The sequence below is a fragment of the Amphiprion ocellaris genome, chromosome 20 (genome assembly GCF_022539595.1).
Source record: "Amphiprion ocellaris isolate individual 3 ecotype Okinawa chromosome 20, ASM2253959v1, whole genome shotgun sequence".
NCBI lineage: Eukaryota > Metazoa > Chordata > Actinopteri > Pomacentridae > Amphiprion > Amphiprion ocellaris.
In genome coordinates this window covers 1980067-1993112 of record NC_072785.1, presented here as the reverse complement: position 1 = coordinate 1993112, position 13046 = coordinate 1980067, and the positions used below count along the sequence as shown (strand labels likewise).

Here is a 13046-nt window from a genome sequence, read left to right as displayed (position 1 = left end):
TAAAACCAGAAGTATCTACAGGAAGAGATATCACTACAGGTAACTCACAAAATATGTATTTTAGTTATCTGAGTGACCCAACCCTTTAGGTACAGCCAGTCCTCCACTTCCCCCTTAGAGTGCAAGGTAAAATCCCATTTCAATCAGCCAACTAACAATGACCAAGTTGGTACACCACAGTAAAGCACCTTCTCACTGTTTGCTTCACATGAAAATAAAAGTACCACTGCACGATTTACTCCCCACCCCTTTACATTCTCACCCAGTTATTTTACAAAAAAAAAAAAAAAAAAAAAAAAAATGCCAATATACAGAACGGTACATCTACTGTAGAGAAGAAAACAAGAACAAAAAATGATGACCACCCCACATCTTGAAATGCAGCAGAGACCCACAGAATATCAAGAAAGGCATAAAATGTAGGGATGTTGCAGGTGATTGTAGGCAGTAATCTGAATAGTGTCGTATTCAAAGTATCTTACTGCAATGTACAGCCCTGTATGAAAGAGAATGAAAGAGAATAGATGGTTTCTCTGATGATTCGATTCATATCATACATAAACCAAAAAGGTTCAGCATCATGCCATCTGGAGAAACACATTTCCAAAGTTTTTAGCTGTTTGGCCGTTTATAAGTTATCTTTCTCCTCTTTTTTCCTCCTCTCCTAAGCAGCATAATGACCTTTATCAAGCTGATAAATGACACATTTCTCCATTTAAAATGGCTAAATGAGAAATTGCCATATGCTCTTGCTTGCGTTGCCTGAAGAGAATCACAGCCCAATGATACATCCTGCTGTGGGCTGCTTTGGGCTAATGATTAAGTGGGCTTGATGGATTTCAAACACCATTCACATCCAGCTACTGTAATATGTCCTGATAGTATCAGAAACGGTACCCTGAGGCGAACACTCTGTTTACATCAATGGCCCTTTAGCCTACAGGGACCACTGTCACCAGCACTAACTAATGGGGAGAGTATCAAAGCATTCAAAGAGAAATCTTGTCAGAGCAGGATTTGGACCTGAGCTGGAAACATACTGAATTTGACTGGCTGGAGACTATAAAGTCCTTTGAAGCATTTGAAAACAAGCATAGAACTTTTGAGAGTTTGAAGCTGTTTGTGATTCATCTTGGGCTTTGTTGTATTTCCCTTTCCTTTCATATGTAAATTACCTCATATGATACTTAACCTGAGGTAGAAATATAAGACTGGCTTGTTGTGGTTCATTGTTACTAATACCTACAGCAGAGGACCTTAATGTTCCTTTTCTTTTTTTCAAATGAATCATGTTGAAACTTGACTGAAAGTATATGAAATGCCTGTATGAGAGGCTGAAGCCTCACTGTATGTGTGTGTTTTCCATCCTCACCGATAACTACAACCTCATAACAGAGCTGTGTCGATGCCTGCTGATGAATCACCTCAAATAATAAATAGTAAAAATGATAGAAAAACCCAAATGAAAATAAAAATGACTTTTTTTCTTAATTTTCTACTTGCTCCACCAGCTCTGCTGTTGCAGTAGTCCCATTTCATGCTGAGGGTCCAACAACAATGTGATCCAGTTCACCACAGTCGAGGCAGATCCTCTTGGCATTCAGTACTTTTGATAAAGACATAGTAAATTCACTTTGAATTTCTCATTTTTTTTCCCCCCATTTTCTCAGTGGTACTCTCACATGCCATGTGAATTGGTAATCATTCCATATGGGCCTTTCCACAGTTGTTTCAAAATGAGAAAATTTTTCAAATACAGTCGACACTGTCAGAGAGTTGAGATCGTGGCCAGGAATCTATCGATGTGAGCGTCTTTTCTTACATCATCGCTTAGACTGTATTCGCATGGGTGAACTTCATGCGGTACCCAAGGACAGTTTCCCTTTGGAGCGTCCCTTCCACGACACTCATGTTGCTTTAGTTTCAGATATAGATTTATTGTTTTGCCATAGACTTCACAGATGGTCTGTGCTCAAACTGTGCTCTCCATCACCCACTCGGAGCTCTCAAAAGTGGGCTTCTCGTCCTCACTGTCATCGTACTGCAGCAGCATGCCATTAACAGACAGACTGCGCTTAGTCCAGATGTTACTGATCCTGCGAGGGTAGTTGCTGCGACACTGCGCTGCCCCTACATGACCCATGTCAAAGGAATGGCTCCTCTTGGGCTTGCACTCCTGGGGCAGCCCTAGGAGACGTCCCAGCATGGTCGTGGACTCGGCCCTCCCAAGCAGGGGTTCTTTATCAGATGGTGGCGCCACAGCCACTGTCATCATAGTATTGGATGTGGCAGAGGGGCCAGAAGCCCCTTGGTTGTCCCTTGCTGCTCCTCGCAGCTCCAGAGAGGTGAAGGCTCCTAAAAGGTTATCCAGGTTTGGCCGTGCTTTGGCACCGTGCCTCCTGAACTTGCTGCTGGGCAGGGTGCTGCATTCGCTGCCCTGCATGCTGTAGCGGTCGCCGGCCCCTCTCCCCGTTTGGCTGTCTAACGAATTAGAGGAGGACGATGATGAAGAGAGGCTGCTCTGCAGGGATCCACACTTGAACTCCACCATTTCCTCACGCATGACCACCACTGTGGACTTGACCTGTGGCGGGGCGCCGTTGAACCTGTTCAGCCCCCCGTTGGTCTGTGAGTATGTGTTACTCACAGTGGGTAGTTTATTAGTCTGGATCCCACTGGCCACCTTGTAGCGGACCATAAGGATGATAATGAACACCAGCAGTGTGGCCACAATAATGCCTCCGATGACCAGAATCATAGTGCCACCCAGGAAGCCGCTGTGAAGAGACGTGCACTGCGGGTAGTCCTCCCTGGTGATGAACTGAACACAGCCGACGATGTTGGTGGCGGTGAGGGCGGTGGCACTGTCTTCCCATATAGCCAAGACACACAGGTCATACTGCATCCCCGGAACAAGATTTGTGACTATGAATGCCCTGTTATTCATTGGAATCATCCTGAAAACAGACAGAAAGACACAGCATTACAAATACAGAGTTTTTACCACAGAAGTTCAAGACAAGGCTAAGTGTTAAAAGCTGAACTAGCCCATTAGGCTGCAGCAGAGCAAAGAAAAGTACAAATTAAGCATACTAAGTAGCTATTTATATGCACAGAGTCATTGGGAGAGATGACTTCATTGCTCCCAGTATATCCCATTTGATATGCATGAAGCAAATAGTAATGAGATAAGTATTGAATGGCCACTTTTTGAATATTGTTTTGGTTGAATGTAATTTCTTGTTCATCCCATTTAACATGCATTAAGTTGTTTCAAGTCAGTCTGTTATTATTCCAGATGTTTAAATATGACTGATTAACTAAGCCTCAGTGCTTTCGACTGAAATTGAAAGTCAATGCCGCAGTATGTTAATTGTCCAAGAGGCACTGCCAATCAATGGAATGTTGTAAAAAACCCTTTATTTAGTGTTGTGAGGACACACAACTGACAGAGGCTTTTATACACCCAGACTCATCAGTCAGGAATGCAGATTGCAAAGACATTTAACTAGCAATTTTTCTTTCTCCGAGTGTCATAAGACAAACACTTTAGCATTCTTTGCATGTCTTGGAAACTGCAATGAGAAAATATATATAAATACTACCCTCTGAAACATACAGGCGTTCAATCAATGTAGCTTGTCTTGATTTGCAGTTCACTGCAGTGCTTGATAGCCGAAACGCATTACACTGTTTGACCGATCTAAAGACTCAAATGCATATTGACTAAGCCATGGAATGTGGAGGAGTTATGTGATGATCGGCGTATGTTTGTCTGTTAATCTGTGAATCTGTCTGTCTGTCTGTGTGCAATATTACTCAAAAACGGACCAACGGATTTGGATGGAATTTTCAGAGAAGGTCAGAAATGACACAAGGACCACTGATTAGATTTTGGCAGTGATGCAGCTTATAGTCTGGATCCACAGATTTGTTAAAGATTTCTGTATCATTGTGAGATAGTGGCATGGCATCAGTGCAACTATGACAAGTGAAACCTACATCAGCTGCTTGCTGACAATCACATGATTGCAATCCTACTACAAATCCACCGCTGCTGTCTTATTGGGACTTATCAGTCCGAAATTATACAACAACTGAGCAACCTTGGCAGAGTACTGCACTCTCTGAGTGCTTTTCCTGTGGTAAATGCTGTGTTTTCAAGCAAGAACTCTATGGAGCTACTGTTCCAGCCTTTGTTGATTTGTACTATTTAAATGTCTGTAAAGTTTAATTACAGATGAATGGCAAATTATAGGAAAAAAATAGTGTAATTTTGAGCAGTAGATTACACATAACACAAACATACATTTTCTGGAAAATCTCCTGTATCAGCGAACAAAAATCATTGGCTACATTCTGCAGAAAATATGGGTGGAAAAAGTCTCTTGAAGTTCAACCATACTGGCATAGTTATCTATAAGTAGATTCTTCAGTCACCCATGCATTGCTGGCTTACTGTTCCCCTACAGTACATGCATCCAAAGCTTTGATCCCTCTGAAGCGCCTCAACCACAGAGCCCAGACACCAGTGGGGCTGCGATTCATTATTCATCCTTAATTGCCTTTTTCCATAACCAGGAAGAAGCTGTGTTTCCTCATGTGTTTGAGAGAACTCATGCAATCTCTCTCCTGCCCCACATGGCTCTGATTGATTTTTAATCATGCCATTGCTGGAGTGCAGACAGTGGGAAACTGTCGGCCAGCTAGAGGTGCACAGTAGGTGTGCATGTGCAAGCAATGAAGTCGCACCAGTGTTCCTTTAAAGACAATAGTTGGCCTGTCTAAGCATGTTATCGCTTCCTTCCAGCTTCCAATTTGTCCTCTGGCTTGCATACATAATTGACTGGTTAAGGTAAGTTTTCTAATGCATATTAACATAATACTACATACTATGTGAGCTGGTGATGAAGTAAAAAAAAAAAAACATTTTATAGCATCATATGACAACAACAAAAGCACTCAGAGAGCGCAGTACTCCACCAAGGCTGTCCATTCCCCCATATGGCATTGTCAGAAATGCAGCATTTGTTTATTAGTTATTGATGATCAGAAATCACCAAAACGTAGAATGTGGCCATTTAATACAGATGTACCCACAAACAAAATGACCTTGTGTTGAGCACAGGCGTGTCATACATGTGTACGTTATGTATGGATACCGAATTGCATCACCTAAATATATAGCAGGCAGCGGGAATTGATGGGACTCAGAAACACCCCCACAATTTAATCAGTTGTTTCTTGTATCATTTCCAATTGATAAGTCCTGACAAGTCCGCAGCGGTTAATTTGTAGTAGGATCGCAATCATGTGATTGTCAGCAGGCAGCTGATGTAGTGTTCACTTGTCATAGTTGCAGTGATGCTGTGCCGCTATCTGGCAATGATACAGAAATCTTTAACAAATCCGTGGATCCAGACTATGAGCTGCATCACTGTCAAAATCTAACTACTTGGTCCTTGTGTCATTTCTGACCTTCCCTGAAAATTCCATCCAAATCTGTTCTTCTGTTTTTGAGTAATGTAGCTAACAGACAGAAGTAACAATAATTTAAAAGTTATTACTCAGTGCTCTTAACATAATGACTACCAGCTGAGCATGAAAGTCACAAAATCAAAGCTGCTGTATTAAAAAAATACATTAACCAAACTAAAAAGTGGGTCTGTTTTGAATGTCCCAAACTAGTATTTCATACAAATACATGTGCCGCTGTAGTTTGTCAATACTGACGGACAACAACATGAGGAAAGTCATTAAAATAATCACTTTTCAGGGAATCAATTTTGCTCCTGCAAGTCAGCGAAAAAGGGGGGAGAAAAAGAAGTGTTTATGTGACTCACATTAGCGTTATAGTTGCAATTTTGTAAGAAGTAGAGGGGAAAAAAAAGACCATTTAGCCAAATGTGGATGAGTCATCCAATGCTTCTGTCACCAGGAAGAAAAAAAACAGTTCTGAAAAATCATATTGTTCTCTTTTCTCTGGCATGGAAAGCTGGCACAAAGAGTGCAAGCAATAAATCAGATAAACAGCTTATTATTGAATTTGCAGGGATGGTGAGTTGCATTAACAGTGTTTGGACAAAGTAATATCTTTCTTCATTACAGTCCTAATCTCAGATTCCTGGCTAATAACCGGTCTTTTTCCTTCCCATATTCTGTCAGTTATCTTTGATTAAATGGCTCTCGCTGGAATGCACAGTACAGGTAAGAAGCCTAGGAGTGTTGCACAGAATAAATGATCAGATCAAGTATTGATAAAGAAATTCGCCACTGATTGTCAGTGTTTAAGAAAGCCTGACACAAAACGGATGGAACTGCTACCCACAACAGGCCACCAGCTTTAATAGTATTGTACAAAGCACTCGTCTTTTCTGGGGGACCAATCCATGTGTTTTAGAGTACTGAGCTTCATTAGTCCAAGGGGATACTGAACCTGAAAAAAAGCACATGGTGTTCGAGCAAACTGCAGGAATCTAAGAGATGTCAGGTAAAATGGATACTCAAGACTCTCATGCAGGACTCATAAAAATCGATGTGGTTGTTTATTCTTATTTTTTAATGTACCCAGACTGATTTATGGTTAAACATCAAGGCTGTTTTCTATATTTCGAACCAACTATCTTGGCCGAATGTTGCTGCTTTCACTGTTTCATTTGACATAGGAAATTGATTTCACAGAGCCCAAAGATCTCCAGCTCCAGTCTCCAAGCTTACACTTTATGAACTTAAGCAGCTTAAGAGGGATACATTAAAATGAAGGTCTATAATCCTTTTTCTTCTTGGATTTCTAATTAATGGTTCAGGGCAAGGATTTCACTTTGAGTTTCACTTTTCTTAAAATTGCGAACGCAGTATCCCCACCAACTGTCAATTTAAGAAAAAAATGAAAGAGAAAAATCTCAAGAAGGATTAAGAAAAAATAATGTCGATCTTCAAGTAACACTTCAAAGAAATTGACTGTCTCAAGTACTCAGGCAGCAAACAATTAGCAATTGACTGAAGATATGGGGCTGCAAGTATTCTAAAGCTAATGATTACACTTGGCTTAATTTGCCACTCTGACCAGAGAGGTCTCTGCTCATACTTGGATGTAATCGAGTTCCGTTAATCATCCTTACCTGTAAATGAGAACTTCATCCTCAGAGCAATTGTACTGAAGCTGATACATTTTGACCTTTGGAGTTGATTTGCTGACAGTCCACTTGACCAGAGCAGAGATGGCTGTCACTTCTGATACAGACACCACCTTTTCTGGGAGAGGTTTTGGCTCTCCTTTACTGATCTTGGTAGAGCTTGTTATGTCTGAGAGTCCTGACTTAGACTGCGTGGTTCGGTTTGTACCATTACTCAGATGGGGGAGTTGAATGATTGAAAGCTCAATAGAGGCCGTAGATTCCCCAGCAGCATTAGCAGCTATGCAAGTAAAGATACCATAGTCCTTGGATGTGGTGATTGTTAAGTCCAGGGTGCCATTTTCATATACAGTTGCTCGGGAGGAGTTGCTGATCAGACGGTCATCGGGAGCAACCCAGTGCACCGTTGGCATCGGATCACCAACAGCTTTGCAGCGCAAGCTGGCAGTCTGCCCCTCCAGCACTAGCAACTTGTGAGTATGTTGTGTAATCAAAGGGGGCTCACAAACAAACTCCTCCTCACGCACAGACCAAAAGTAGCGACCCTTTAGACTGGCAGGAGAAGCACAGGTTTCCATGTCATCCTCACGCTCCAGCCTTCGTAGCCAAAGCACTTCACAGTTGCAGTGCAATGGGTTTCCACCAAAGCTTAGAGACAGGGGAGGTGCATAAGGAGTGCTCATCACCACACTGCTCTGAGAGCGTGCAAAGATGGGGTCTGGGGGGAGCTTCTGGAGACGGTTGGAGGTGAGGTCCAAGCGAGCCAGTTTATCCAGATCTGTAAAAGTCCCCTCAGCAATGAAGGAAATGAGGTTATGGTCCAGACTCATCTGATGGAGACTGACCATCTTGCGGATGGCTTCCCAAGGCACACTGCGCAAATTGTTATATGACAAATCCAGATCTTCCAGTGTCAGTAACAAGTCATCAAAGGCTGCTTTAGAGATGCGACTCAGCTGATTGTTGTTGAGGATCAGGTGCTGCAGGTTGACCAGTCCTCGGAGGTCATCAGGTCCCAGTTCAGTCAACCGGTTACTGTCCAGGTGCAGGGATCTCAAGGTCTCCAGGTCGATGAACGAGAAAGGCTGGATGGCGCTAATGGTGTTGCGGGACAAAGTGAGATCCACCAGACCTGTCATGTTGACAAAGTCCTGTGTGGTGACCTTGAGGATGAAGTTGCCACCCAGCCGCAGCTCCACAGTTCGCCGGTCGATGTCCGGTGGCACAAAGAGCAGGCCTTTGGAGGGGCACAGAGTTCCCAGAGACTCTGAGAGGTTCTGGCAGACACAGTATTTGGGACATGCATGGACCATCGTAACTGCGGTTCCCAGAAACAGGAGACTGATGACCACTTTGTCCATGTTAGTTCATACAAAGAGGACCTGCAAAAACAAAAGGAAAAGAAAAAGATCAGGTTAAAACTAGAATGGTCAGGTGTGATTTTTCTACTCGACACATTTTCAGTTGCACAAAGCTGCACAGTTCACTCTGAGCATTTATTGTCTTTCATGTCAGCATGTAAGGGCACATATTAATCCAGGTCAGACAGAATACCACCATGGTCCTTAGGCCATATGGTCACAAACTCCTCACTTGATGAAGCTTTGCAATTATCATTCTAGAGAATGTTTCACTCTCATTTTCTCTATTATAACTTATGAATGTATTTTGCAATGCAAAGAAGGTGTGAGGAATCACATGAGGATTGTCTGAATGAAGTTCAGGATTAAGCAGAGCTAAGAATCTAATTTCAGTGACGCACATACTCATAAGCTGTCATCACAGACATACTGGCATGTGAGCAGGGGAAAGTAGTTCAAGTGATGGGCACGTGCACGTATGTATATGCAATAAGCTGTGGTTCTTTCTTGGAATGCTACACAGTCTTGCCAATGAAAATAGGAAACAGTTGTAGAAATAAAGCTGCTCCTTGTGGTATGTTTCCTGCATGTATTTACAATGTATTTTCCTCTGTGTTTGTCTTTGTTCCTTTCTCTGATTTGCTCTGTATCTCCATCAGCTCTGCACCATTTTGGCAAAAGATAATGTGATGCAGAAAAATATCCCACAAGCCCCAGGTGTTAGACCCAGCAGACTTGGCTGACGATATCAGCACGCCTCTGTGAACGTCTTTAACAGCCCTCACACCTGGCTGACTCCTCTGAATGAATAGCCACACTTGGCTTCATCCAGCGAGCTTTTAATTCCCCCAGACATTTGTATCATTAATTCCTAATACACTCAAAACCTAAAAATCAATTTCAATCATCTTTTTTTTGTTGGTTTTTTTTACTCAAGCAATTTTTAATAATGGAACCTGGTACCTTGTAGTATGCATGGGTCTCTCCAGCACCATGGAGTGGGACGGTTGTCACTGTTTAATGTTAACCACATGTTTGTGCTATCATTTATTACTATGCATAAGTGTGTGAGATGCTAGTCGCACCACGAGGACTTCTTATCTTCCACCACCCTGCAACACCCCTTCATGTGTAGACTCCATTTTTCAATAACTCATAATTACAAGAGGCAACAAGTATGAATAACCACTGTCCTTTCTGAAGCCAGCTTGTAATTATATCATGAAGAGCCGCTACATCTGGACTGTGTGTTACACAGAGATAATTAGAATGAAATGACAGACAAGAAAAAAAACAAAAAACAAAACAAACAGCAGTTCAAGGAGAGTCTGCAATAATCAGTAACAGTAAAGAAAGAAAGAAATAACAGTGGAAACATTGACATTTCCACCAGCATTACCAATATTTATGATGGGATGAAACATGTTGAACAGTTGACAATGCCAATATTTAATACAAAGTTATTATTATTAAAACAAGCAAAATATGACAAATATATCAGCAGGTAAACAAATCATACAACTCAGGCCTATAAGCTATTTTCAGTGTAATTTTACTAGAATTACTTTTATCTTGGTCATTATAAGGTCTAGTCATACATGTTGTATGTCCTTATCTCTATATAAAAAAGAGAAATGTTATATATATTACAAAATTGTTATCTTTTTACATGTATCTCACTCTAAAATCCTGGCAGTAGAGATATCTTTTAATAAATGTGTGGTAGAAGCTGTCTGGAATCTGGAAATATCAGAACCATGATGGTGGGATTTGGGAACTTGTACTTTGTGCCCAGCATCACAAAAATACTCACAAACAATAGCCCCCTGTAGAGGCGGAAACCCAGGTAAATGCATTCTTGTGATGTGATATTAACATATGATTAAATAGACATTTTAATATCTACGCAATGATTGCATTGTATGTGTACTCACACATCTGCAATTATGAGTTCATGAGTAATTCAAACCAGAGTAATGGGTGTGGAGATGGATTCACAGATGTGTGCAGGTTGTCATTATGAATAAATCTGATGTAAATTCTAAAATATTTTTCTTGCCTGACACTTCACAGATAAACAAATAAATAAATATTGAGCGATTCAACACCAAAACAAGAGATATGAGGAGTAAATCTATTATAACAGCAGCAACACGATGTCAGGAGGCAAAGAGACTCAGTAATGCCACTTACATGTGAATATCTGCCTAATGTCTGAAAAAAGCAGTTAATATAGAGGGTTTTACAATGTGCTCGACCTACAGCGCTTTGTCGTTACGTCAAAACTGGTTATGTGGAACTAGTTGACAAGCGGAGCAGATGAATACATCATCACGTGGCGAGCGGCTTTGTGTACATTTGCCAGTTGTACACCACCTTGGATTGTGCTACATTTGCTAACTTTTTGCACGTCATTATGGCTCTCAAGCATAAGTCAGACTCTTCTGATGGCAGTGCTTTGAAGAAAAGGAAAGCTATCTCCATGGAAGTGAAGATAGATATAACGCTCAAGTTGTAAAAACAGTGCAACGTATTCTGCTATCTCCTTGTAAAATGACTCATACATACATGAAAGTTATTGGTAATCATGACTTTTCCGAAGAAGTGATCGATATCGTGATGCACGTAACGGCTTGGTTTATATTTTTGCTGGAGTTCCGACTTAAGGCAAAAATCGACATAGGAATGGAACTCCGACATAAGTCGAGGACCCCCTGTATTAACCACCATACTTTTTAAAATTAATTTTGCTTCCATCTGGTAGGTGGAGAAAAACAGAATGAAAAATATAAATCTCTCTGACCTTGTAATTTCCTAAAAAAGCTCATTTTAATTTCAGTTTGATTTTAAAGGTGTGTCCACATCCATATTGATTGAAACATTTGAAAGCTTTGCGAAAAGGTCTGAGTCATTACATTAGGATTCAATCAGCACTGCTGAAAACTGTGTGAAACTCAGTGCAAGGCGTTTTTATTCCAGCCAAATACTTGCAGACTTGATGCATACCGTTCTGATCCTCTCAGAAGTCTGAAGCTAATCCACACAAGGCCTCATGGTGAGAGCTGTCAGTGATGACAGACATTTTCTCTCATGGACCCATTTTAATAGACAACATCTAGAAACACCAAATGAAAAACCCTGCAAACCCAAAGCAGCTGCTTTGTAAAATATATATTCTTCAGATATAGAGACAATTGTGGTAGGTAAGGATTTTCAAAAATTGCAGAAAATCCGCAGAAATGGAAGTATCTCTGGCTAGATGCAGTTGAAAAATTCCGTATAATTTCCAATCTCAAAGTTTCCCATTAAACCGTGTCATTCATGGAAACTGTTGTGGTTACTGGGCAGAGAAAAACAGGCAGTCGAGAAGCAGAGGTGACCTTTCAGGGATAGAGAAGGTTCAGTCACAAAGAGATGAGAACAATGTTTAAGGTCCATATCCATTTACTCATGGCCTTTACCAAGCCTGTACCGCCATCTGCAATTCAGTGTAAAAGACTAAAATGCTGCTGAAATACCAACAGAATACATTCTATACAGCTCCACAGTGTATTATGCTGCTGACATATAGAACTGTGAAATTCATTTGAATGACTGTGACCCTCTGGCTTCTCCAGTGATTACAGTGCCTCACTTCATCTCCTCTGTGGAAAATACTGCCAGGTTCCTTTGTTATATTTTATGTACAGCACCTTATGCAGTACTGCTAATGGAAGGTATTATGAAATATGATGATTATCTGTTGAACAGCAGTGTGGTACTCAAAATTTAAGAGTGATACTCTCTTTCAAAACCAAAAATACAACTACAAAAGAATAATTCATTAGTTAAAAATGTGTTTATCTACTTACTATGAGCAAATGTGAGCAGCTTCATGCTGTTTTCTACTGCAGGAAGTCATGGAGTATTTTAACACAGCCTAAACGTTTCTGCAACTGCAGGAACCACAATAATTCAGGGTCATATTTTGAGTGAGAAAAAAGCATGTTATTCCAGGGTGGGTTTTTCTGAGTGACCTAGAAAAACTGCAGTGGGGGTGTTAATATTAATTGATTGAATCTAGACAAGACAACATTGACTGGTTAAACTTGGAGAGGATGGCAAGCACTATTTATTTATTTTTTTCTGTCCTCACAAATTTTCAGTCTTCTCCTTTCTAACAGTGCAATCAACAATATGCAATTTACCATACAGGCTAACATGAACTGTTCATTGTTTTATTCCTGATGTGCTCATAGAACTTGTTTTAGTGCACATAGAGTGAACATTTAAATACACCACAATTGAGCAAATTGCTGGGGCATTTTTGTAAATGTTTGTGCCATTTTGCAACTGCCTGTTACAGCCTGGGCTTAGCCCCGCCCCCTTTTGGAAACCCGTTCCCCTGCTGGTGTGTCTGTGGGGCTCTCTGCAGCTGCTGATCAGTGGATTGGTCGCAGCTGCGAGAGCCCCACACCTGTAGCGCATTTCCATCTACTGCTATAAAGACCGGCTTCACACGGCAGGGGACGGTGGATCGTACTGCTCAGTTTGTGGACAGGCCCTAGAC

The 13046-nt window shown here is 41.2% G+C and overlaps 1 protein-coding gene across 2 annotated transcripts in view; it reads right to left on the bottom strand.

Moving 5' to 3' along the window:
* Positions 1 to 276: 276 nt before the first annotated feature.
* The window catches only part of LOC111574422 (leucine-rich repeat and fibronectin type-III domain-containing protein 2), a 216486-nt gene continuing 203716 nt past the window's right edge, over positions 277 to 13046 (bottom strand). For both annotated transcript variants that reach the window (XM_023278996.3, XM_035952246.2), the window contains 2 exons: positions 7122 to 8518; positions 277 to 2957 (listed from right to left, as the gene is read on the bottom strand). In XM_023278996.3, coding sequence (XP_023134764.2) covers positions 1973 to 2957; positions 7122 to 8497 — 2361 coding nt within the window. In that variant the 5' untranslated portion in view covers positions 8498 to 8518 and the 3' untranslated portion in view covers positions 277 to 1972. The remainder of the gene's footprint in view (positions 2958 to 7121; positions 8519 to 13046) is intronic.